This window comes from Haliotis cracherodii, unplaced genomic scaffold (assembly GCF_022045235.1).
Source record: "Haliotis cracherodii isolate W230 unplaced genomic scaffold, xgHalCrac1.p SCAF_6, whole genome shotgun sequence".
NCBI classification, from domain to species: domain Eukaryota; kingdom Metazoa; phylum Mollusca; class Gastropoda; order Lepetellida; family Haliotidae; genus Haliotis; species Haliotis cracherodii.
This window is the reverse complement of record NW_027266319.1, coordinates 31,716,864-31,744,400: the sequence shown is the minus strand read 5'-3', so window position 1 is coordinate 31,744,400 and position 27,537 is coordinate 31,716,864. Positions and strand designations below refer to the sequence as shown.

The window sequence follows — 27,537 nt, the reverse complement described above, 5'->3', positions numbered from 1 at the left end:
ACGATCATATGGATGTCCACCAGAATAGTAAGAAGCGCTCGTAATATATATCTTCCTTTTGTCCTGGATGACGCGCGAGCATGAAGCTGATGTCCGGTGTAGAGGGATGCATGCTTGCCGGTTCACGTGCGAAAAGCTAAAGGAAGATGGTATCACGACTCACATAGTTCTCAGTTTAGCGCATAGTTATTGGAAGATAATTTCAATGTGAATATCAGAACAAGCACTTTAGGCACTTTGATTCTATGAATAATATCAATAGTTTAAACAGTTTCGAGCACTCGGACCCCCGGTGTTTCCTTCAATGGACTGTATCTAAGCATTTCAGCCCCAGGGTAGTCTGTCATACAGACCCTGAAACAAATATATCCAATACAGCCCATGAAAGTCTATAATATTTGGCAAGTCTAGGTTATTGTAGTATCGTGCTGAAAATGAAGAAAGTCTCTGATCTCCCTTTTATTATATTTTATAACTATAATTTAATAACTGGTTTTTTTCTGTAAATTTTTAAATATGTTCATTTCAGAGACAAGATGTTAGTCTAGGACCACGACACCGGGTTCGCGACCTCGACCGCCGTGATACTCAGGGGCGAATCCATCATTTTCAAAAGTGGGTGGGGTTTGGCCACTTGGAACAAGATTTAGATTACATCAGGGCCGCACCTGTTGCTATAGATATACAGATTGAGTAAATGATTATGGTTTTAAGTCACGTTTGGCAATATTCCAGCAAAATCATTGCGGGGAACATACGAATATTCTCAGATATGGACTTCACACATTATACTCATCTGGGGAATCGAACAATACGCATTGATACATTAATAATCTTTTTGTATGTTTAATGCTCGAGAGTGGATATGATCTATCTCCCATTCCTGTGCGCGTTTGGAAATCTTGCTGTGTTCGGGATGAAAAGTTAAAGATATATTATCAGGAATACCATTTAGACCGTCGCCTCCCGTATGACATTCAGCCATCTTTGGCAGCTCATCATCGAAAAAGCTTGGGGGACTGGCAACGGTATCCATAGTTGGCGTGGCTTCGTGACGTCCGTCGGAACAATGCATTACGTAGTCGGTACATGTCCTCCACAGAAGATAACGGAGCCAACCCCAAAGGAGAACAGAGAGGATAGGCCAACAGGAAACTTTGCTGAGGAATATGCGATAACATTACCGGGAGAGAAATTTTGATTTCACTTTGATTTGCATATCATCTGTGTTTGAGTTGATATGTATTGAGGCACGAGTGAATTTTGGCATACTGGGCTGTGTGGGAAGGTAGGGTGGGATTGGTCATTTGTAACATTTTAGCATGCCCCCAATACATGTAACGCTTATTTATTACCCCCTTTAAATAAATGAACAGTCCCTATATAATACAGAAGCCATTTAGGGCCATATGTTTTTGTGATTTTATTCTTGAAATTTCAACATTCTAAGTTGAAATTTGAAGATACATACTAACTTGAAATTCCAAAATAATGATCTTGAAATTTCAAGATAATGAGCTGAAATTTTAAGATTACAACTTGAAATTTCAAATTAGTATCTTGAAATTTCAAGGAAAAAAATGGCCCTAAAAAGCCTCCGTAATATAATGTTCAAATTTGTAGGGTTTTTTTTTAATAATAGAACTGTGTCATCTCCTCCCCCCTCCCCTATAATAAATTACCAGCCCCTAAATTGTCAAATCATGTTCATTCATTCTTATTGCTGAATCACAGAAAACACTCCCCATCCTCTCTGGATGAGGTGATAACATGATAATTAGCCGCTCCCGGCCAAATGTCCCATAACGAAGCCGATAAACGGGTACGACGAGAGTATTCAGAGTTACGTCCCTTGGAGTGAGCCAAGGTAGTGGCAAGATGCCGTAGTTGTATATTACTCATCATATTTGAGGGGTCACGCAAACAATAAGAGATTAAACGTCGCCTGTAGAGTGCAGTTCAGGTGAATCTGGACAGAACCTTTCATACCCACATTGACTTGCCATGTATATTGCACGTGCATCAACAAAGCCTTTGGTTGCGCTCAGGCGCGTTTTGGGTAGCTCTTGTCATTACCTTTGATATTGCACTTTACATTGTTTTTTTATGGTCGATGTCCATTTTTTTAGTTTCCCAAAAAAGCATCCAATCAGAGTGACATCGCTTAAAACAACATGTTCAACAACTGTAAAGCACAGTGCCGACACACTTCGACCTATTGGACCACACTTGGACCTTGTTGGCATATATTCATGTTTGACACCCTACATACCTAGGTTACCCTCAATAATGACGCTAAGTATATATGAATATAGCTGGTGAATGGAAATATAGGTGTAGGACAGCAGTCACTGATATGCCGGTATTGTTCCAGATAGGTGTCCAGATTGCTTGCTTGTCAGTGTCATGGCTGTAACGTTGTTGATTGCTGCGTAGACCAACACACATTTAATTGTTTGCAAAAATGTAAATTTAGGTGAGCTAAAAAGATCATTGTCATTTCAAGACGTCTCCCTGCTCCCCTGGATGTATGGGGCGGTCGGGTAGCCTAGTGATTAAAGCGTTCGCTTTTCACTCCGAAGACCCGAGTTCGATTCTCGACATGGGTACAATGTGTGAAGCCCATTTCTCGTGCCCCCCGCCGTGATATTGCTGGAATATTGCTAAACGCGGCGTAAAACCCTACTCACTCACTAACTCCTGGATGTAGAGTTACCTTTCACTGAAAAATTACCTCTGTGCAAGAATTGTCAGCGGCAGGGTCTCTATACCTGTCACTATGAATAACCGTTAGATGTAGAAAATTATATTTTTCTATCTTGGGGTGTCAAATGTAATGCAGATATAAGATTGGTTTGAAAAACATGCAGTGCCCGTGTACCCTTTTTAAATAATGTCAATCGTACACCGAAAACATGTACTGTACCTTGAAACTGTATTTGACAACTTTAGGTCAACTATGAGCGAACAAACGGCTGACTAATATCGTAACAACATTATTATATTATATAATTATCAAATAATATGTATGTCTATGTATAACGTAACGCATTCGATGCGAAAATTAACTTGCAATATGACGAAAACCATCTTCCTGAGGCAAGGGAGTTACCTGACTATGAAATTCAACTTTTACAGTCAGCTGACTCCCTTGCCTCGGGAAGAGGAACGCAAACTGATATATGAACGCCCAGCATCAAGGGGGTTACACGAATAAGTGGACTTAAGGTGAGGTGAAATGGGGTTTAACGTCGCGTCCAAGATTATTACACTTATATAGCTACGTGCATGCACGTGTGTCTGTGTGTGTGTGTGTGTGCGTGTGTGTGTGTGGCTGCTTGCACTATTCCGGACTGATGCCGATTTATAGTGCTAGCTCACTGAGATACCATGCCGCAGTTTAACATGAATACCCCACTCAGACACAGTATACTGACTCCGAGCCGACCAGTCCTTGTTTTAGCCCCATAATGCCGAGCGCAAGACAGGGTAACAATCAGTACCATATTTTAACGTCTTTTGGTATGACGCGGTCGGGGATCGAACCCTGGACCTTCCGCTCTTCGGGCGGACGCTCTACCACTAGACCACGGAGGCGGTCGAGTGGCACTTTAAACATGATTTCAGTTATATCAGGGTGTGCCTTTTTAATATCTCAAGAAACGCCAAATAACAAAGGTCGAGGATGTCAAATGCATTTGTAAAAATCACAAGAAGGTATCTGGCACCAACAAACCATAATTGAGCTGAATCTGATATTCGAACCCGCGACCAGCGGATGCATGCACTGATCCTCGCACGTATCTTTTACAGTTCAAACATCATGTACAAAAAAACAACGTCATGTAAGTGGGATATATACACCAATCAATGGAGCCGATAGCGCCCAGCGACCGTCCAGACACTGTGCACAGTCGTGTGATAAGGCAGCGCTGATGATAGTGAACAAAGACTTCAAACTGCAATCAATCTCGAACTCGTTATTCAACTCAAACTTCTGATTGTCACATAATTATCAAAATGTTAGGTCTATCTTGTTATACGCGCGTTTTCATCATTTTGAACATATATTTCATTAAATAATTGAAACGAACATAATGCCATGCAACAATTAACGTGGTAATACCTGTACTAAGCTTTTAAAAACGCCCAAGCATTTGTCCTCTCGCTATTTTTGCCAAATATCCATTCGAACATGCGCTGGCAACTTGATGACGTCGTATAATGGACGACCTTAATTTTTGAGAGGGGAATGTCTGGTGAGTTGTTCCCCATAGATGTAGCTGGGCAACGCAGGTAAACGCGATGGCCGAACGATCGCATCCAAAATGGGAGAGATGGCAATCGGTATTGAGAGAAAAGGTACAGGTTATCGACGTAAGGACTATGAGTGAGTGAGTATGGTTTTACGCCGCTTTTAGCAATATTCCAGCAATATAACGGCGGGGGACACCAGAAATGGCCTTCACACATTGTACCCATGTCGGGAATCGAACCCGGATCTTCGGCGTTACGATCGAACGCTTTAACCACTAGGCTACCCGACCGCCCCTAAGGATTATGAGAATATACGGGAAATACCACCTGTGCATAACATCGACTTGTCCGACAATGCCAGGGTCGGATTCTCTACATCATTATTTAAATATGGGTAAATATTTTTAAAGCGTGTACGTTTTACTGGCACCCTTAAAGAGGCTGTACGTAATGTTGATATATCAACACGTGGTTGTGTTTTATCGCACAATAACACTGCAGTGAGAATATTCAATATTCTTTTTGCGGTGTTTTATTGTATGATAGACAACTCCTACAACGCATTTATTTTTTACATAATATATACAGTATTTTATTGAGGTAGTAAATAAAAACGGTTAGTTGAAGACAAAGACATGCAGACAGGAGAATACATGAAGCACATACATCAACATAATGTGTGGCTAAGATATAGTCATCGGTAGTGATAAACTGATTATTTCCGCTCAAAATTCTTATCAGTTATTGTTTTGTTAATCAAAGTCCTAAACGAGAACTCAGGTATATATATGACTGACTTGAGTGAGTGAGTGAGTTGGGTTTAACGCCGCTTTTAACAGTATTCAAGTTATATCGCGGTGTGTCAGCTTAATGTGGGAGGAAAGCCCGAAGTGATGCAGGTCTCAGACGTTTACCACTTCGGTGAAACCCACGAGCACGGGTATGGTGCTGACAAACCGAGAAACATAATCGGGGCGTACCGGGATTCGAACCCACAATCATAGGTTTCTGGCGTGCCCAAGTGACGCAACTCTGCACAGCGAATCGCGGCGCCTTACACGACTGGACCACCCGTGCCCCCATGACTGACTTGAAATGTTATGCATATATATGGGAGGTGTTTAACGCATAATAAAACGCTGCAGGGAGAATATACCGTGAGGGGCGCAGCCCCGAGTGGTTTATTTTACCTGCAGTTTTTGTTTTATTGCACGACATACAACGTTTGTTATACCTGACTGTTTATTTATAGCTGTCTTCGTCATAGTTGACCGATGCGAACAGATTCATTTATGAGTGAATAATTTCACGCCGAATTTTCCAATAGTCGAGGCCACCGCCTCGATCCGTGGTCTGTACGGAAAGCGAAAGGTCGGTGGTTTGACCACCAAGCTGCGTCATATCAAATTTAGTTAAAGTTGGTACTTGTTGTTACCCTGCCTGACGCTTGGCATTAAGGGGCTAAAACAAGGACTGGTCGACTCGGAGTCAGTATGCTGTGTCTGAGTGGGGTATTCACGTTAAAGTCTAGACTAGTACAAGCAGCCACGCACACGTCGCTATTTTAACAACCTTGAACGCGACGTAAATCCCCACCACACCATACCACACCACACCACACCACACCACACCACACCACACCACACCAAACCACACCACACCTCACCTCACCTCATAAAAATATTCGACGGGTGGGGCCCAATAAATGTGTGCATACTTAATACCTAAATGAGAAATCGAACACGGATTTTCGGCTAGATGAGCGAACGCTTAACCACTAGACCACCCGACAGTCACGATCCATTCAGAGTTTAATAGCGCCTACAACAACGTTGATGTGGCCCAGTGCCAACTAGTCCAGCTGTTATCAGTCTGGCCTGATTGTCAAGCGATTGTCTATCACAGTCCCATCACCGAGTTGCTTTCGACTCCGACAGTTCGCCTCACGAGTACTACACATGTCAAAACATGTTTTGTCGAGCTTGCAATTCAAGCAGTGAGGCTGTATGGACCAGTGCCAGCCTTTCACAAGATATATCACCAACATGAGGCTAAGTTCAAATCGTTGAATACCGTAAGAGCATATGACTGTGACGTCACAAGGCCATATTCTGCCTACACGCGGGCCAGCTGTGGACGACTGTTGTTATTGTTGTAATGAGATATGACAATGGGTTCAGCTATTTGACACCGGTGTTTACTATTAAACATAAGATGCATTCACAAAGTAGGTAATGCTGAGTACTTAAGATATATTTAGCCATCAGAGACCAATGATACATGTAAGTAGGAGACGGCACACCTTTGGATGAATAATTCGTCGAAGAAGTTTAAAATCCATATTTGGGATATCTGTTGGCTTCCCTTGCTAAGTTTCCACCTTTTGTTATCTTATTACTTTTTTGGTTCTTATGGGTACATATATATGTTCTCTGCCACATAGAGTTATTCTCCTGATGAAGGAGTAAGGATGTACTCCTAAACGTTGTGTTCCTCATAATAAAAAAGCTAACATCCATAAATTCTCTTCCTCACATTTGGTATACCGTATTCAACGTAATAAGCGCCCAGGGCGTTCTCAAAATTAGAAATAGGGGGCGCTTATTGGAATATTATTTTGAGTTGAAAGATCGTAAATTTCGAGGTTTATGCTAACAGCCTGAAATGTTTACATGCGACGGATATATTTTTCAAGAATTAAATTGCCCATAATTAAGGGTGATATAACACACGAGTGCGTATTATACACGGATAAAAAAGTCTTGTGTACATTGATCAATCGGAAGGGGTGCTGATTGGGTGTGTTCACTAGCCAATATATTAGCAAATATCGCCTTGGGCGCCTTTTAGAGCGGGGCGCTTATTACGTCGAATACGGTAATACTATTTCTATGTGAATTTAAGAATAATTCATAGGATTTGGATAAAAAAAAGTAATTCAATATTTATATAAGAATAAGAAAACGTAAACTTTATGGATAACAACTTCTGATTTATTACTAGTTGTTATCCAAGCTGTACGTTTTCCTATCACTCACCAACTTCTAGAATACCAATCGAACGGTTTAAGAGCTTTCCATATCATTTGTAGCGAAAGTGAACGATGTTTTTTAATGGTAATGTTTTTATTATCTTAATGTTGTTTATGGAGGACGGTGATACACGGTCCGGTGCCAATGTAGAGTTTTGGACAAGGATCACGCGGTAATCAGTGCCATGTGTGGAACTGATGCTATCATCACGGTCAAGTGATGCTGATCTTTATAACGGACCCTGCACTAGGAGACTAATGAAGGTTTTAAAACGACTTGAAACAAACCTTCCAGACTGACGCTTATAGTCTCTGAAAATATATCATTTTGATAGAAACAAGCAACTTCATGTAAAGTGAATAGGAGCCCCTGTGAGATGTGAACTTCAGACCGTGGCGCATCTAGACTTGCTTTATTCGGGTTATAGCATTACAGTAAGTACTGTGAGACAGACTACAACCCCCCTGGAAATGGCAGTTGGCCTGAGCCATGTAGTCCCCTTCAAGCTGACACTAACATAAATATTCATGCAATCATTCCTGTTCTCTTTTCAGCGTTGGGAAATTGTGTTTTCGTAGGGGGCGAAAACATTGTGAACATTTAGCAAGAAGATGTTTTGTTTGTTTGTTTGTTGTTTAACGCCGCACTCCGCAATATTCCAGCTGTATGACGGAAGTTTGTACATAATCTAGTCTGGATCAGACCATCCAGTGATTGATGTCACGAGCATCGATCCAACAATAATGCGATTACATGCAATCAGCCAAGTCAGCGAGTCTGACCACCCGACTCCGTTAGTCGCCTCTTACGACAAGCATGGGTTGCTGAAGACCTATTCTCACCCGGATCTTCATGGGTCAGAAAATATGTAGCTTTGTCAAGATCCTGTATGGCCAGTGTTACTCTTGTGTTTATTATTATTTTTTTCTGACAAATCCTGGTTTGAAGGTTTAAGAAATTCAGATTATATTTGTTGTTGTACTTCAGTACGTTATCCCGTTAGTGTGTGCAGTGTTAGTTAAGCATGTCTGGTCGTTTGAGTTTTTGTAACCTATTGTCCTGCCGTACACCCTATTGGCTTGTAGTACATCCTATTGTCTTGCAGTACACCCTTTTGTCATGCAGTACACCCTAATGTCTTGCAGTACACCCTATCGTCTTGCAGTACACCACATTATCTTGCAGTACACCCTATTGTCTTGCAGTACACCCTTTTGTCTTGCAGTATATTATATTGTCTTGCAGTACACCCTATTGTCTTGCAGTATACCCTATTGTCTTGCAGTACACCCATTTGTCTTGCAGTACATCCTATGGTCTTGCAGTACACTCTATAGTCTTGCAGTACACCCTATTGTCTTGCAGTATACCCTATTGTCTTGCAGTATACCCTATTGTCTTGCAGTACATCCTATGGTCTTGCAGTATACCCAAGTGTCTTGCAGTATACCCTATTGTCTTGCAGTATACCCTATTGTCTTGCAGAATAATATCTTGTCTAGCAATATATTGTCATGCGGTGTAACCGATTGTACATAAATTTGAATTATGTGGTGAACACGTGGGTTTACATATATAATGTTTTTTTCCTGGTCCGGGTCGGTGGAATCCGTGAACTCATTTTAAAAAGTCTAAGGTGCCTAGATCTATTTGACATGCTTTAAGAATAAAGGGATTTTTTTTCTAAAAAAGCCAACCCTATGAGATTAAGGTTGTGTGTTTTGTCGACTCGGTGACCTGACAACGCATTTAAGTTTTACAAAAATAACACTAAACCGAGTTCGCTATCAGTGACATATGCTGCAAGTGTACTTAAAGCCTTCGTTGTAATAAAATCAGACTGATTTATCAGTGATCAACATCCTCCCCCCTTGAATAATTTTCACAAACTATGAACAATCAAAGTGTTTTGTTACGGTCCTTGAGCATGCTTGTTAATGTGAACTATCTCAGTTCGCCTCATCTGTCTGTAACGTGACCTGGACACGCATGGGTGTTTTGAAATATGACCAAGAACCTTATCAAACCTATTAGTGAAAACCGGTCGATACGCTTGATGGTATCATGGACAATAACAATGGTCCTAATGAACAAACATTCAGTAATTAACACGTATGCTCGCTAGCAGTTTTTATAGTGCTGGCCCACTGAGATGCCATGCCGCACTTTAACATGCATACCCCACAAAGACACACTATACTGACTCCGAACTGACCAGTCCTTGTTTCAGCCCCTCAGTGCCCAGCGCCAAGCGGGGCAACGGCAAGTACTATCGTTTAAAGTCGAGGAGATCGAACCATCAACCTTCCGTTCTCCGCTCTATAAATACACACTAGAGGCGGTCGTCGTGAATCAATTTGAATTCTGAAAAATAACCTCACTCAACTTCAGTATGTTTGCTTGTTTGTTTGTTTGTTTGTTTAAGGCCGCATTCAGCAATATTCCAGATACATAACGGCGGTCTGTAAATAATCGAGCCTGGACCAGACAATCCAGTGAATGATAACATGAGCATCGATCCATGCAATTGGGATACGATGACATGTATCAACCAAGTCAGCGAGCCTGACCACCCTATCCCGTTAGTCGCCTCTTATGACAAGCATAGTCGCCTTTCACGGCAAGCATGGGTTGCTGAAGACCTTTTCTACCCCGGATCTTCACGGGTCACTTCAGCATGTGATAAACTGATAACATTTTCATTATTGTCGTGCATACTATTGAGGGTCGGGTGAGTACGAGTATTAATATTTGTGACAGTGGCCTAAAACAACATTCACTTAAACCGCAGCCTATTGCATGTTCAACTCATTCCCAGTGGTGTATAATATAGTTTGGAATATTTGAGGTATAAGAGTTCCGATTCTAGAAGAGGTAGTTTCTGTTTAAGTTTATGTTTCTTCTTAAGTGAGTGAGTTTAAATTAAACGTCCCACCGGCATTATTTCAGCCATATAGCGACTCTAAAATCGTATTACGATGATAGGGGTACCATCATATATTATCGAGGGGGCAGTGCGCGCGTCTCTCTCTCTCTCTCTCTCTCTCTCTCTCTCTCTCTCTCTCTCTCTCTCTCTCTCTCTCCACCCCGAATATATAATTGTCGGTCCCAGTTTGTATTGATACTCAGCAACTACGTTTCCTTTCATTGTGCCTACATCACATTATACAAACACACCGCTTCCACTACACTTTGATCCAGTTTGATGTACATTTTGATTCATTTTGATCCAGTTTGATGTACATTTTGATCCATTTTGATGTATATTTTGATCCTCTTGTATCTACTTTGATGTACGTTTTGATCCACTTTGATCTACACTTTGATCCTGTTTAATCTTCAAATTGATCCAGTTTGATTAACATACGTCCAGTTCGATCTACACAGCATAATTATCATTGCAAAGGCGATGATTTTAGAAATTGGATTTATTTTCACGTTCTAATGTGTTTAACTTGATAACGTTAACGTTGTGATAAAACTGCTGATGGTGGTTGCCATTTTATAATACTTGTACATACAAAGGTTGACACCCAGCTGATGGTTTCAAGAAAACAAAATGCATAAATAGAATCTCAAATTAGAAAGTCCATCAAACGATAGGTTACAGCAGAATGAGTGAGTGGGTTTAACGCCGCTTTGAACATTATTTCATGTTTATATATCATGGCGCGTCAGCTTGAAATAGGGAAAGCCCGAAAAGATGTAGGTCCTAGATATATACCGCGTTGATGAAACACACGAGCAAAGATATGGTGCAGACAAACTTTGATATTAGATTCGATAACCCACGATAATACGTTTCTGCAACGCCTGAGCGAGGCAATTGCGAATCGATGCGATGACAAGAGATCAAGAGTCCCCCCCCTTCCCCCTCCCCCTTCCCCCTCAGCACCTACTTATTTTTCATGGTTTTATGATTTAGCAATTAAAAACATCGATCCCATATTTCTACTAACACGAATTTGGTGCCCAGGAAGCAAACCTTGGCTGCCCGAACGAGGCCAGTAAACTTCCTTCATATGTCTGTGATGTGTAAGTTTTGAGTTATCAGTTATCACTGAAGAAGTATCGATAGCTGCCGATGTCCCTGTCACGGAGGTGGTTAGACGTGGAAGCTGCTGCACTGTGATCGTGAGGTCAACCACCATCCCAGTGATAACTGGCGCACGTACACACAGATGGGGTATTGCAAAATACAAGTGAATAGGAGTAACAATGGAAGTCAGGAGACTTGAACCCTTTCAGCGCACGACATCAAAATCCACATATCAAATCTTAAGCTAATATATTCAGTTGTCGTTTTGTAGATGCATTTATTAGTGAGTGAGTGAGTGAGTGAGTGAGTGTGTGAGTTTGGTTTAACGCCGCTTTTAACAGTACTCCAGTTATATCACGGCGTGTCAGCTTAATGTGGGAGGAAAGCCCGAAGTGATGCAGGTCTCAGACGTTTACCACTTCGGTGAAACCCACGAGCACGGGTATGGTGCTGACAAACCTAGAAACATAATCGGGGCGAACCGGGATTCGAACCCACAATCATAGGTTTCTGGCGTGCCCAAGGGACGCAACTCTGCACAGCGAATCGCCTCGCCTTAGACAATTGGGCCACCCGTGCCCCTGGATTATTATTATGGCCTATCACCTATTATGATAGGTATATAGTTGCATTTTTTAGTTAACTATGAGTGATATTTACCATCGGCTTTTGCAAAATGACCAAGCAATATTACGACGGGAAACATAAGGAAAGGGATTCACACATTGTACCCTGTGGGATTCGAACCTGGATCCTCTCCTCACAGAACGAACGCTTTCACAAACTAGATATTTACCGCTCTTCAAGTCAAAGCATACGTTTCTCATAGGAAATAGGTGTAGTTGTGTCCCTCATTTCTAGGATACTAGATAAACCTTGATACATACGTGTAATACTATATTATATTCCCATATGAAATTACAAAATGTATGGGCATATTCAAATTGTAATTATGCATGTTTCCATGCCTTCTGGTCTTTTCTACATGTATTTTTTAGAAACTGTATAACTATGATATCTGATCTGTCAATGCTACAAACATGCCAATAATGTCACAATAAATCCATGCACACTCTATGTATGATACTGAAATGTAAAATATGATGGAAAAGGGAATAAATAATTTGAAATATATATAAAAATATAATATTCCACCTCGCACTGCAATTGTCGTGAAACAGATTCCTGGTATTCACCTAGGCCTTAAATTGGCGCGATTTATCGACATTGTTATAATACCAAACTCGTTATAACGCCATACTGTATTGTCACGACTAACGCTGGTCTTAAAATTCATGTATGCACATCACGGCCCGAGCATAGAAACTCATTTATCTCATGCTATAGAAAAAAAGGCTTAAAATATGCGATTGCTATTGATATACTTAATCAGAAACAATGTATATTCCGCGAAGCAAATGTCCTATCAGGAGATAGGGTAGAAAAGCGGGCGATCCCGGGGATGTGTGGGGCCATGGCGCTCTGGTCCTATATACCAGGGTTCATTCAGTCTCCCTCTATCTGCATCTTCACCGATCCTAGAACGCACATCTTGTGAACAACAAGGCACATGGCGCCTATCTCAGTCAATCTTACAAGTACACGTACAAAAGCAGGACAGATTAGAAGCCTAGATAATCGGATGCTTTTGCTGGGGTATCTATATTGCAAATAGATTTGAGTTTAAAGCACTGATGAGTATCTTCAGTTTTAGTGGTTATTGCGATATTAACCACTGGTAATAATGATGTCAATTGTAGTAAGTGTTATGATGAAGATGATAATATCATCATTATCATCATTATAAGAGATAAGATAAGAGACAATATATACAGTTTATTAATGGTGACCATACGATTATTAAGATTATCTATCAAGAGTTTAAGTTTAGTGTGGCAGGTTTTCAGAGTGTATATTACCACATCATGAATAAGAATCAATATAAACATTTGATACTCGTCACGATATGGCTGAAATAATGCCGATGTGACGTTAAATTTTAACTCACTCACTCACTCACAATTTGATACCTATTAAACATAGACTGATGTTGGTAACATTTCCATGAAATTCACATGGAATGAAAAAGCTTAAGTGCTCGATTAAACAAAATATGTTATTATTCCCTTATAATATTGTGATAATAATAAAAATATCTCCTTCGGAGAGCAGAGCTTGCGCCGACACGTGCAATACAACAAGATGTTTTTCAAAAAAGGATTGATATGAGTAATATTTCAACAAGGGAATCCCTGTAAAATCCTCCAGTCCTTTGGCAGAAATTTTGAGTGGTCTAAATATATCATTATTCCGTTATAGGTTGATGATAATATGAAATTCATCTTCATACGAAGATTTAAAGGGTCATCAAACGACTCGTTTGATTATGGTTACAACATTCAAGGCCACAGTTTGGTGAAGTTTGATGGAAGGCAGGTGGAAGACATTTACAACTTGATGTCCGATATAAGTCCCTATTTTGACTCGTTCCATATGTTCCCGTGTTTTCTTCAGGGGAACAATTGACTTGCCCATGCATGTGTTTGTGACGAGTGCCTCTGGGGGGTCTTTTCGGGAACATCTTGTAAAATTACAATTTGATAGTGATTCATCAACACATGCTCATGTTTTATTCGGAATTTATAAGATTATGGAATGTTTTCGACGCTTTTATTTACAACTGAAATACTGTTCATATCGACATTAAACCCACCTCACTAACTCCTTTGTCTGCAACTTGGAGACCACACAGCTATGGGAACAAAAAATCATTTTTTAAAGGAGATGTCCTCGTCATTTTTTTGTATGTGTCTGCATTATAAATAATAGATATCATAAATAACAGACTATGTAACAAATGTCGACACGTCATTTAGTTTCAAAATTAAGATCATGTGATATAACAAAACTAGAAACTCGTTTAACTGAACGCTTTGTGCGGAATTAGAAACGTCACGGTTCGGTTCCACTATCCATAACGGGATACATCAAGGAGCTAAATAATAATAGGTCCGTGGACAGACCTATACTGCACACTGTATACTACCCACGTGGCGTGTGTGATGATGTAGGTGTAAATGCAGGTAACAGCGGTGCCGGTGCCTGAGACAGGTGTTGGCACAGGTGTTGATAATGGAATGGAAACGGTTGCTGCACCATCACCTGTTCGTTCCGGACCATGCCATGGCGTATTAGGTCCATCACATTTCACATATGGTCTAAGAAACATTAACATAATACATACAAAATTAAGACATGGTGATAGTGAATTAAAAATTACTTGTTTAGAAAAGGTTTAAACGAGGATCCAAAATGTCGATGTGGTAGCCCATGTGAAAATTCATATTTTCTCATCGAATGTCCATTCTTTAAATCAGCTAGAAACGAACTGATGCACTCACTATTGTTAATTGTTAAAGATACTTGTGATGTAAATATGTATCTGATGCTAGTTAGTTATGCAGTTTTACCTAATGATGTGAACAAAAACATTTTTTTAAGAATGTACATATAAATAGAAAACAAAAAGTTTTGAGTGAGCAATGTGAATGTACATACGTTTCACTGTTTCTTTTCGTTCCTTCTGTCATTTAATTTATCAACTGTAAATAAGAATACATGTAAATCTATAGGAGAGGACGTTCTCAGTTGTGATAACTTGTGCCCAATCCTTTACATGAGAATAGGATTTGTTTAAACTAAATTAGGGGTTGTGGATGAATGGGGACACATGGTGTTTCATTAATGAGTTCTGTAACAGCTAATGCTGGTTGTGTCTTCATGGCCCTTGTGAATCAGCCTCACAATACAACAGATTCGTTAGCACAACCATACGTTACTGCATCTAGAAACGCTACCAAATATACCCTTTCCAACTGACATATTTTCGTCATCTGGGTGATTGAACAGTATTTCATTCATTATTTGAGATTACGGATCATGAACAGCGATTGCACTTGTGACAATTGTGCAAATGTTTAATAATTATTTATATTATATTTGTGATGATTGAAAACCTGCCAATTGCTAAACGTTTGGTCATGAGTATATGCACATGATGGTGTGCATCGTGACACAAGAAACACGCGTCTGTGTAACCAAATGCATGATGAATTTATGTAAGACAGAATATTGAAATTAATATCCGTTAACTTCACCTCCGAAATGTCTCATTACGTCACGGCGACATTCTGATGTTACATTATCCTACTAACATCTAGAAAGACAATACCAATGTAGATCCCTTGTCACAAAGCCTTACATCTGATAGGTACAGTGTCTTAAGTTCAACAACAGGAGCGGAGCCACACCTGATTAGTTATATATGCGAAATATGTAATCAATATGGTCTTAAATGTATACATTCCTATGATATATATAGTTCTACGCGTTTGACGTACATTTGACCAACCTTTGCTTCTTGGAATTGTCGAATGTGCTAACTAAGACACTTTGCTGTGTCGTGTAACATTATGCTTCAATTGGAAATTATATGAATCGCCGCGCAAAAGAAAGTATACATTTGATGATGGGTACAAAGTGATAAAAACAAGAAATTGTTCTTTCGTGGTGATGTCTTTGATACGGGTGTCATAGTTGTGTTTTGGACCTTATATTTGAATTTTTTAGGATGTTTCAGCCTAGTAAGGTTTTGATAGCGTTTTTTTTAATTTCAATGTGAACTTTCTTTTACTTAACAAGATAAATAATCTTACAACGCAGTTCAGGCTTATGGTTTTGATGTTTTATGAATTATATGAAAACGTATTTTTGAAATAATTAATTAAGCTGTTAACCTTTCTACAAACACTTTAGAGCATTGTAAATATAATGACTAAACTTAATTAAAGTCTAACCCTTTTGATCTTACAAACATATGCATGTGGTCCGGCTTTTTTGCTATGTCCTGTTTTTTGTCCTGTGTACTGTAACATCTAAGCTATCAAACAGTTACCAAACGGGCGACCGTGTGCGCCTGCAGCTAGTACCGGGTTGAGTGTAACGTGAGGCCCACCAGTGCAACCGGCTCCGTGTCGATCACCAGTGCAGAGTAATTGTGTCACTAGCTATAGGTTGATCTTGAGAGGCCAGGAACATGAGTTGCCCTCCCCCTCTAAACGGTGATATACACTTAATACTTCGACGTTTCTTTGTTGATAAAATATTTTAATTAAAAGATATGTTGAGGGCCACACGTTTCCTCGTTGTTCGAAGTGCGACGTTTTCTTAATATAGTAATGTAATATACGTAAAATTATAAAGTATGAACCATGTCAGGTGCCGTATTTCTGGCAAATTGCATGCCACATGTATGTAAAAAAAACGTCCTTGAGTCAGCTAATTATATAAGCGCATAGTTTCACCCTCTCTCCGTCGACACAACGTTGGAGTGAGTGAGTTGTGTTTAACGCCGCTTTTAACAGTATTCCAGTTATATCGCGGTGTGTCAGCCCGAAAGCTCGAAGTGATGCAATGTTCGATGTTCAATATTTCTTTTTAAAACTCTGAAATATCTTTCGCAACTGATGTAAAGTGACTAAATTAAATGTTCAATACAAACCGTTAATTCCCTTGTAGTTTGTCTCGTTTAGGAATTATCATCAACGCCATGCTCATGTGTCAGTGGTTGTCCTTTTAGAGTGTTTGTTGCCCTGCAGATCTGTCCTTGGAAACCGGTGATTGGTGTGTGAAAAGCCTTAATTTTGTATTAAAGGACATAGTGAGTGAGTTTTAGTTTAACGCCGCTTTTAACAGTATTCCAGTTATATCGCGGCGTGTCAGTTTAATGTGGGAGGAAAGCCCGAAGTGATGCAGGTCTTAGACGGTTACCACAGCACGGGTATGGTGCCGACAAACCTAGAAACATAATCGGGGCGAACCGGGATTCGAACCCACAATCATAGGTTTCTGGCGCGCCCAAGGGACGCAACTCTGCACAGCGAATCGCGGCGCCTTAGACGACTGGGCCACCCGTGCCCCCAAAGGACATAGTGACCGGTGGCTGTTGTATTAAAGGACACACTGACCGGTGATTATTGTATTTAAAGCCAAATTGACCGGAGGTTGCTGTACTGAAGGGCATAATACTTGAAGTCTGATGGAGTATATATCAAAGTCCGCGGGGATTGATGGGGAATGAATTTAAATCCTTTAAAATGGTGGAGAATGCATCAAATTCCACGTCCGAGTTCGTGAAAATTGGGGGATAATGTGTCAAAACTTGTGAAGATTGGTCAAAATACATGGAGATTGGTAGGGAATGTATCAAAACTTGTGAGTATGGGGAATATGTCAAAGTTCGTGGAGATTGGCGGGGAGTGTGTCAAAATTTAAAAGGGGTATTACAGTGCGTTTTAGTCATCGTTTATATTGTGATTATTATTCCATCTTTTTACACATACACTGATGACATGTTAGGGCTAGAGAGTGATCTGCCCTTCAGTAAGTTGCAATACACAAATGTTTGAACAACATCAGTTCTAAACGAACACTACACCATAATAGTATTTGTATGTCTCGTTCAACAACATCGACAACAGTAACTGTCCGCTACCTCGCTCGGCTACAGGAAACAGTGACCTTGCAATTCTTCCTGTGGTCCTACGTCAGAGGTGAAATGTTGCCAATTACATCCTGGCCTCGACTTGGATGTAGACAAAGGGGAAGCGGAGGCGTTGATTGGTCAGATAGCTGCGTAGATACATTCAATGTCGTACATAGCGAACCTCGTTAAACTGAACGACACATTTCACAATGGAACTGTCCGGAATAACAAATTACTATAAAACGACATCAGAGAAAAACCAGTCTCAGTTATCCGCCGAAGCAGGTTCCATTGTGCGTAAAAGGTAAAATAGCGGTTACAAATTGTGTGAATGGATCACTGAAAATAGGTTATGACGCTAGGTGTTCGCGAAAAGGGTAAGCATGTCCTGCCCTAAACTGTAAAATGTGTTTAGAACGTAAACGCAGACAAAGTATGTCTAGATCTAAACATGATTAGGAATATGTTTAAATACTAAACGGAATACACATTTAGTGCGTTCTATCTAAACGCGTTTGGGTCTAAACACATGCAATGAGCTATCGTCGCATAGCCCAAACACCACCTAAACAGATCATCCCCTTAATCTAAACATGATAAGAATTTAAAGACATTAAAACATGTTTAGATTTTATGTTTCGAATTTAAACACGTATGGAGTTAAAACATGTTCAGAATTTAAACATGTTTCAATAAAGTGTATATAATTAGGCAATAAGTCAAATATGGAAAAGATGTATAATAATATATATATATGGAATGAGTGCAAATAATATTCACAGGTACTTGTATAACATATATACGACCATGACTTATAACGGTCTTTAGTACAATATTAACGTGAATATATACAACTTAACCAAACCCTGTAGCGACAACAGTCTCCGTAGCACAGTTGGAGCACGACAAATAAGGAGATTGCGGGTTCAAGCTGACGATGAGTGAGTGAGTGAGTGAGTGAGTATGGTTTTACGCCGCTTTTAGCAATATTCAAGCAATATCACGGCGGGGGACACCAGAAATGGGCTTCACACACTGTACCCATGTCGGGAATCGAACCCGGGTCTTCGGCGTGACGAGCGAACGCTTTAACCACTAGGCTATCCGAACGCCCCTCAAGCTGACAATGAAAGCATATATGATTACTACGATAGACTCTAAACCTTTTTTTGTCAACTAGATGCTGGCAAAGTCCAAGAACCATTCCAATCACAACCAGAACAGGAAATTGTGTCCACCGACCCAAATCGATCAGATACCTATCCATGAAAGGGTTGATCCCAACGTCTTGAAGAACCTGAACTTTGCCTGGAAACACAAGAAGACTGTTAATAGACATGTCTGCCGAAATATTGTCCGTCTATATATCCTGTGTGATTAAAACTGTGCATGTTAAACGCAAGGTCAATAAAACATATTCACAGCAAAAGAAAACAACAAAAAACACAAAACTAGGTTCTTATACTATGAAATATTATGATTATTCTGCTTTTCCAGGGCTTAGCTTTACATTCATGATATGAATTCAATATTCCGTTACTTTCCCAATTCTGAGTGGGTGAATGAGACGGGATTAAAAGTATTAATTTTCAGTTCTAATACGGAGTGTCAGCTTCATGCAGGGGAAAACCCAAAATGACTTGTTAACCATCGGTTAAAGTACTAGCAGAAAATAAAGACAATCACTGGGGTATACATTGGATGTGATGTTGATTGTGATTCAGATCCCAGGTGTATCCCGAGTATCATCTTTGGTTTATGTTTCTTTGTTTGTTTGTTGTTTAATGCTGCACTCATCAATGTATGAAGGCGGTCTGGAAATAATCGAGACTGGACCAGAAAATCCAGTGATTGACATCATGAGCATTGATCTACGCAACTGGGATACGATGACATGCATCAACCAAGTCAGCGAGCCTGACCACCCGATCCCGTTAGTCGCCTCTTACGACAAGCATACTCGCCTCTAACGACAAGCATAGTCGCCTTTTCTTCGGTTTATGAGCATATACCTGTGCTCTTGGGTTTCACCAAAGAGTAACCATTAGCACTGGTCACATAAACTTGTTTTCCCACATTAAACTGACACATCGCGACATATATAACTCCACAACTCCCTCACTCACTCATTTAGCTGCTAGGCATCAAGCGTGACTGCCATTGTACACGTGCACAGTGCGGGTGAGACGCTGAACCACCCAGTACTACATAATCTCACGGAGAGCCAGTTGTGAATGAAGATTGTAACAGGAAGGAGGTAAGTGTCACTCTGGCGAGGTCCTCCGAGAAATCTCGAGAAGTGCCAATCTCATGCAGTACCACATCTCGTTTTATGCACGTGATTCAAGTACTTGACGCGGGGGGTGATTGGCAAGGTTTCCCCCTGAACGTCGAACGCGTGATTACCCCCCTCCAGATTGGTACAAGTGGCGCCAAGTGAAGTGGCTGGGTTTATACTCAAGGTTTCCTCTGACAATACAACCTACCCCGGCCTTGCTGAACATTGAAGGGGATATACTTCCGGACATATCATGAAATAAACTCAGGCGTTAGTCAGCGAGATTTGATGCAGCGGAAAGTGGTTAAGCTGGCGATATCACAAACAATTACAATTTAAAGATCACTCAGTGTTACACAAGTGCATGCACTCAGCTGGGATACGCAGAGCAAAGTGTATCTCTGAATCTTAGAAATTGTCAAAGGATTAAATGAAACAGCATATTAAAGGTCAAGGCCAGGGAGTAACCGGTCCCGATTATCCAACAAAACACATGCTCACTCTTGACGTATAAATCAGACAGGCTGATTGATGAAATTCTACAGTTCACCAAAGCAACACATAATGTTGTTTCAGTTATTACATAAATACAAAAGTAGCATAAAACATATTGATGAGTAAGATTTCATGAACACACCTTCGTGGTAATAATCTAAGGCGCATTCTCAACGCCTTCGATCAAAAAAATCTTACAACTCGACAGCCCATTGAAAAACCATAAGTTGACTGTATATTTGTGTGTGAAGAAATATCGGGAAATCTTTAATTCCTGTACATAGAGCGCTGATATTTGTTTAAATACATGTAGAATGCTCTTTAACTACCAGACCATGTCAATCACTGGGTTGTCTGGTCGAGTCTCGATTATTTACAGACCGCCGTCATATAGCTGGAATACTGCGGAGTACGGTGTTAAACAACAAATAAACAGACCATTCGTAAAAGTAGAACGAGTGAGTGAACTGGGTTTTACGCCACTTTTAGCAACATGCCTGCAATATCACGGCGGTGAACACCAGAGGTATCCACGAGGCTACCCCACCGCCTATAATGTCCTTGATAATTCCCCTTCATAGTGTGGTAAATGGGATAAAACATACTGTTTTAATTAATTAATTAAGTAATTTTGAACTTGAGGAAGTTCAGTGTTTTTGAATATATTAATGTTGTGCTCGTTAGTTGGACATCAAGGGACCACCTAAACATCAATGTTGTTTTATTACTAGTGGTTTGAGTTTTTATTAAAGGAAAACTGATGAGTCTGTGTTTTCGTAAATCTTTTTAATATTCCTCCCTTGACAGCAGTTATCGCCCCGTGGAAAACCAGGGTAAGAATATAGGTCCCCAACAACAAATGCTTGTTGTAAGAAGCGACTAACAGGATCGGGTGGTCAGGCTCGATGGCTTGGTTGATGCATGTCATCTTACCCCAACTGATCGATGCTCATGATATCAATCACTGGATTGCCTGGTCCAGAATTGATTATGTACAGACCGACGTCAAATAGATGGAATATTTCTGAGTGTGGCGTTGAACAACGCTGTTATCAAATCACAGCAGAGGTGATGGGGTAGCCTAGTGGTTAAAGCGTTCGCTCTTCACCCCGAAGCACCGGGTTCGATTCCCCAGTTGGGTACAATTTGTGGAGCCAGTTTCTGGTGTCCACTGTCGTGCTATTTTCTGTAATATTTCTCAAGATGGCGTAATACAAATTGATATTTTCTTATTCAATTAACAATGGAAACACTATCTTCTATAAATCTGTGCATATTAAATACAATACGTTTATTGTTTTAACTAGGAGATTAATGGCTACCATTTTAAATAAATATTTAAAAAAAAAAGTTAATTTAAGAAATAAACCTTGTCACGTGACAAATGTTATTAATTGCCCGATAATTTCGTCCTCCAATATGATACAAATAATTTGCACATTGTGTTGGCTAGCCACGGAAACAGCTGTCCAGTTTTTGATAATATTCCTATATATTCCCACGCATAGACAATTAAGCATACTCCGAAATATTCATTCAAAGCACACAGATGTTCATTAGGAATTCATGCTGTGTATATGTGGTGACGTCAGAGCGCTATTTTCACCGGTCTCGCTGGAGGTAAAAACCGTAGATGACATCTAAAGGATGAGGTATTCGTCTGGAAGATGGAATATGTTGACATAGCGACTTGACTGGCTGTAAAGGCGGTACAAATGAAGATGGCCACGCGAGCCTGTTTGATTTCGGCTATTTCCGAGCCTGTGTCAACGTATTCTCGTGAGTTGACGTGAAATCCCGTCGCTGCCACCAAATTCATTCATCTCGCTATTTCAGAGAGAAGTCGACGGAAAATACCTCATGTCCAGTCACGGACACCGCAGTGAGAAGGGACGTGGCCCCCCCTCTCAGTCCAGGAATTTGTCTAATCCTTAAGAACTGCTTTGTTTACAGGGAACACATTTAACACAGCTTAATGGGACTTTAACTTGTTGGAGATATGACAATAGCATTTTAAGCGGCAGTTGATGGAAGCGTTTGAGGGCCACTGAGCTCAGTGACAAGGTGTCAACAGACATTGCTGTTAATTCATTCATATCCCCCCACCGGCAGAACGACACTTACTCCACCGTGGTGGGCAGTACCACATCGCTGCAGTGTTGGAGACTGGTATTAACAACTGCACAAGGCAGATCGGAAATGCAACAAGTGGTTGGTGTGAAGTTTCTCACTCCAGGGATGCATACCACCGCTTACTGGTTATACGGTGTGTCAAGATCAGGACTTTAATAGAGGAGTTTCTTGTTGTGTGAGCGTTTGAGCCTACTCGCTTACTGGATGCTATCTCCATGACTCGATGTGAATGTCAAGCTGGGGACATATACCTGACATGCTGCGCTTGGCGACGTCGATGTTGCCGGTGACAGTGGTCCACGTGTGATGGGGTTATGTGCAGGGGCAAGCTACATCTATTAAGTGACGGAGAAGCGAGCGGTGACAAAGTACCCCCAGCTATCGGGCTGACAGCGACGGGGAAGGATAACGGCACATTGTGTACGGAGTGGGTCTTGTGTAACGACCCCCAGTTGACGGCTGTAGGATGTGTTGATATATACACGAGAGTAAAAGCGTGGACGCGGTGAGTACGAGGTGAGTACGAGCGCAGAGGATTGCCACAACATGCTCGGACTTGGGAAATACGAAGGGATTGTATGCAAATGATTCGGTGTAAAATTACACTTAAAGAGGGCGAAAATTCTCAGCCTTAATCACATGTTCCCGTCGTTGCGATTTGCTGCTAGCCAATCGCTGCCCGCTGTGCACAGCGAGAAGAATATATGAGCTATATATAGTCGAGGGCCTCATTCTCGGGGTATCCCTCTGTCGCTCAACAGGACAGATAACGCTGTCACTCGCACGTTCATCATCATCTCAAGAGTGGACACGCTAGCGTCACCCTGGCAGACTCGTGGATAGAGAACCTCTTCGAGGGGGTGAGGATGGAGGATTTCCTACCCCTCGTCTCCAGTCTCGAACGCGAACAGTTCACCCTCCAGCGACTCAATTCAGCCGGGGAGGAGAGTGACGCCAGCAGCCTCGACGATTTACGGAGTCACAGTCCATCGTCGTCCGTATGGAGCTTGGAGAGTCTTGACGATGACGTGTATTTAGACTATCTGTTCAGTCAGGGCCTTGTGGACGCTGTTGAGAAGAATGGGGTAAGCCATCCCATTCCAAAGGCACCCCCAGTATCTCAAGCTCCCCCTGTAAATCATCAACCAGTGATGCCGGTCCCCGTTGTCTGTGATTCCACCGTGAACAATGTAACTTATTGTACCCCGAAGCCAATAGCACCACCTCCTAGAGAAGCAGAGGAAACGTTCACGGTGCCAACGAGTAACAATGACTTTGTAGTGTTGGGTGTAGGCTTGCAAAACCTCATGCACAACTACGCCAGCAAAGCAGCGTTTGCCGAGCCCCACCGTCAACCTGCCTTACCCCCTCAACATACCCTCCATCACCCCCATCCACCCCTGCTGCAGAGACAGGTGAACTACGGTGCTCTAGCCCAGGTAACACAGACCAATCACTACCGACTTCCAACCAACGGTGCCAAGTCATTGCTGACACAAACAAGTATTCTAGAGGACGTTAAGATCAGAACACTGAAGACGCCGTCCCCGAAACCTCCAAGTCATACAAAGGGGGATCGTTTGGAGGACAAAATATACCACTGTACCTATGCAGGATGTAACAAGGTGTATAGCAAGTCGTCGCATCTAAAAGCTCACCTTCGTCGGCATACAGGTGAAAAACCATTCGAGTGCACGTGGCCTGGTTGTGGATGGAGGTTCTCGCGTTCCGACGAACTAGCCCGTCATAAACGCTCACACTCAGGGATTAAACCATATCAGTGTAAAATCTGTGAGAAGAGATTTTCACGTTCAGACCATCTCTCGAAACATTTGAAAGTTCATCGGAAACGTTAGTACAGTATTAGTGTGCAAGTATGTTCATCCGGAGCCGTGTGACGTCAGCCGTAACCATGGAAGCATGAAGCGCAACCGGAGAAAGTGTCATGTTAATGGACATTCTAAAGGAGGCGAGACAAATGTGTTGTTTATGTAGAATGTCATGCCTGGTGACATGTCCCGTAAACTGCAACCGCCTGGAACGATATAGCACTTTACCTGTGTGTCGAGCTGAGTTAGGGTGTGTGGCTTGGTGGGACGGGCAAGCCTAAGGGCCGAACGGTAATGGCGGCCTGCGTTGGGGACGTCGGCTTTAATCAGTGTGTGAGAGACTGATAAACTGTTATTCACATATCAAATCATTGTTCAATGCTTAAAAGTATTTGCCCTTTATATATAATGTTGTGGCGTGTTCCAATAAGTGTGATTATGGACCAATTAATTGTTGATTTTGTGAGAAAAGTGACGTTTTCATAAACGCTGCATTGGATATATCCCAAGTGGCTTGTGGGAGATGTGGCCACGTTAATACTGCGATGCACTGCACGTAGACTAGATTGACTTTTTCAGACGAAAGGCGGCTGAGGTCACCTAATGATGCAGGTATCTGCAGATCAAAGGTATACAGGTGAGCGTTAAACGCGACGCCGCCTAGCGGGCAGGGACAAAGTGTAATTGATCGGCAAAAGGACCCTTATCGACATTTTATATTCCTATATATTCAATATTGTGTCACATAAACTCGGGTTATTTTTGTGTGAAGGTTTCCAGTGCGTTTCTTTGACTTCTTGTGAGGACTCCGTCTCGACTACCGGCAGAAGAAGAACGAATACGTGGGTACGGGAGAATTTCGGCCTGCCGCATGCCTCGTGACCTCTAACCTCGCACGCGCCGCGACGTCCGTGCCACGAGGACGATTGTGGGTTTGGGCTGGGTGCTGGGCGAGTAGCAAGCGGGGCCTGCCACGTTCTCCTAGCTTTGACGTGTTTACAAATATTTACTTCAAGAACATTGTCTCTGCTGCTCCGTGTGACGTATACCAACACAACAGGGGACAGTTCACATTTAACTTAAAGATATTCATCAACGTCATCAATCCACAGAGAGTGCTGAGCATCCTTTATTTTCTTTAAACTTTATTGAATTATATATTTAGTAGACGTTTTAGTAAACTATATTTTAACATTCCTGGCACTTGTTCAATGAAATGTTATTTTTAATTGAAAACTGTGTCTTGTTTTCTATAATGGAATTTGAAGTTCAATGGCAGTGGCATCAGGAAAAGGTCAGACCTAAAAGCGGCTAGCATTGTTCATTTCGTATAATACTATCCGTTGACCATATCTTATTATTATCATTAGTATCATAACTTGAACTGTAATATACCCTGCAAAGTGCAACGTGGACTATATTTACGTTGAATTTTCTAGTAATAGGATCAAGTATATCCCTAGCAGAATGTCGTACGGTGGGCAGCTTTCTAGTAAAACAGTCACTCGTCACAGCGTAGACGCAAGTTCCATCCCTAACATAGCTATAAGATACGAAGCCAAATCCTGCCGTCATCCGCTATGTTAACGTTAGTTCTAGAATATCAGAAAAGCGTAAGGACACACTACGTACCCTCTATAGCATGTAGGTCAGTGTAAACGTATTGTTAAATGTCATCGCACATGTATTATGTGCATGTAGACAATGTCTGGGTCTAGGCCGTGCGACTAATATTCTACACTCACAAACAAGCAAACGAGGCTGCAAGTTTGTTAGTAGAAACTATTAGTTAAATGGTCTTGTAGTTTGGACCAGCATGTCGATTTGTGTCAGTTATAGTGTTGAACTTTACTGCTTGAAGCCAGAGAGTGGCGTTCCCGGGCAGATAGTGTCACGTCTCACGACTTCCACCCTAAGCTGGGAGCTTCAGGAACTGGCAAATGTTACCTTTGATCCATTAGAAAGATTCCATCTTGTGAGACGAGAGAAGTGTTCTTCATCCCATACCGCGGCACTCTCGCTCAGTTCACGCGGGCAGTGGTATGTCGTAACGTAAACTGCCGGGCAATACAAAGTATACACCCATGTTTGATGGTGGCTAAAAATGAAACAAACAAGAAATTGTTTTTCGATGGTGATGTATTTGTTACGGGTGTCAAAGTCGTGTTTTGGACGTTAAGTTTGCAGTGTTTCGGCGACTGTTTTCAGCCTAGTAACTTTTGTAATGTTTTGGTTCAACCAAATTTTCAAGTGTATACTTCCTTTTGCCCGGGAGTGTATGTATGTCAATGAGAATATCTGAGAATTATAATTATATTTCCAACCGGTAGTTCAGATGCGGATCACGAAAGTCGGTGCTCAAATTCAGTTGACATGGTAGGCAAGACGAGCGAGTTTGTGAGTGAGTGAGTGAGTTGAGTTTAACGCCGCTTTCAACAGTGTTCCAGTTATATCACAGCGTATCTACATAAGGTGTTTATAGACTCCGTGGTCTGTCCAGTGTGGAACTATTGTAGTCTACTTTTGTAAAGAAACAAAATGCATGCATTTCAGCTTCTGTATTCGTGAACTATTCGATTCGAGGCTACTGCTTATCCCGTGACCGGGTGTACGATAAGGAAGCAAGAAGTAGCCTCGAAACGATATGTATAATGGATCCTGGAGTTTAAATCCACGTATCGTGTGTCTCGGGGAGCCACTAACTTCTAAATGCCAGTCAAAGACTCGTTGTTATTGATCTCAAAGTCTTGGCCCATCAGGAACACGGTGGAATAACGGTCTGACGGACTGACGGAAGCATATATACGTTTAGATTATCCTTAAGAGCCAAAATACAATGTTAGATATATAGTTAGCATTGTTGTTGACAGTCACATATCTTGTCAACAGGAATACGTCTGTCCGCCTCCAGAAGATGCATAGATGCTGAT

At 41.3% G+C, this 27,537-nt stretch overlaps 1 protein-coding gene across 1 annotated transcript; it reads left to right on the top strand.

Annotated features, from left to right (window-relative positions):
- Positions 1-22,501: 22,501 nt before the first annotated feature.
- On the top strand, positions 22,502-25,837 carry LOC139444620 (Krueppel-like factor 8). Its single transcript, XM_071225531.1, has one exon. It carries the CDS (start codon positions 23,645-23,647, stop codon positions 24,632-24,634), a length of 990 nt encoding a protein of 329 aa, XP_071081632.1. The 5' UTR covers positions 22,502-23,644; the 3' UTR covers positions 24,635-25,837.
- Positions 25,838-27,537: the final 1,700 nt, after the last annotated feature.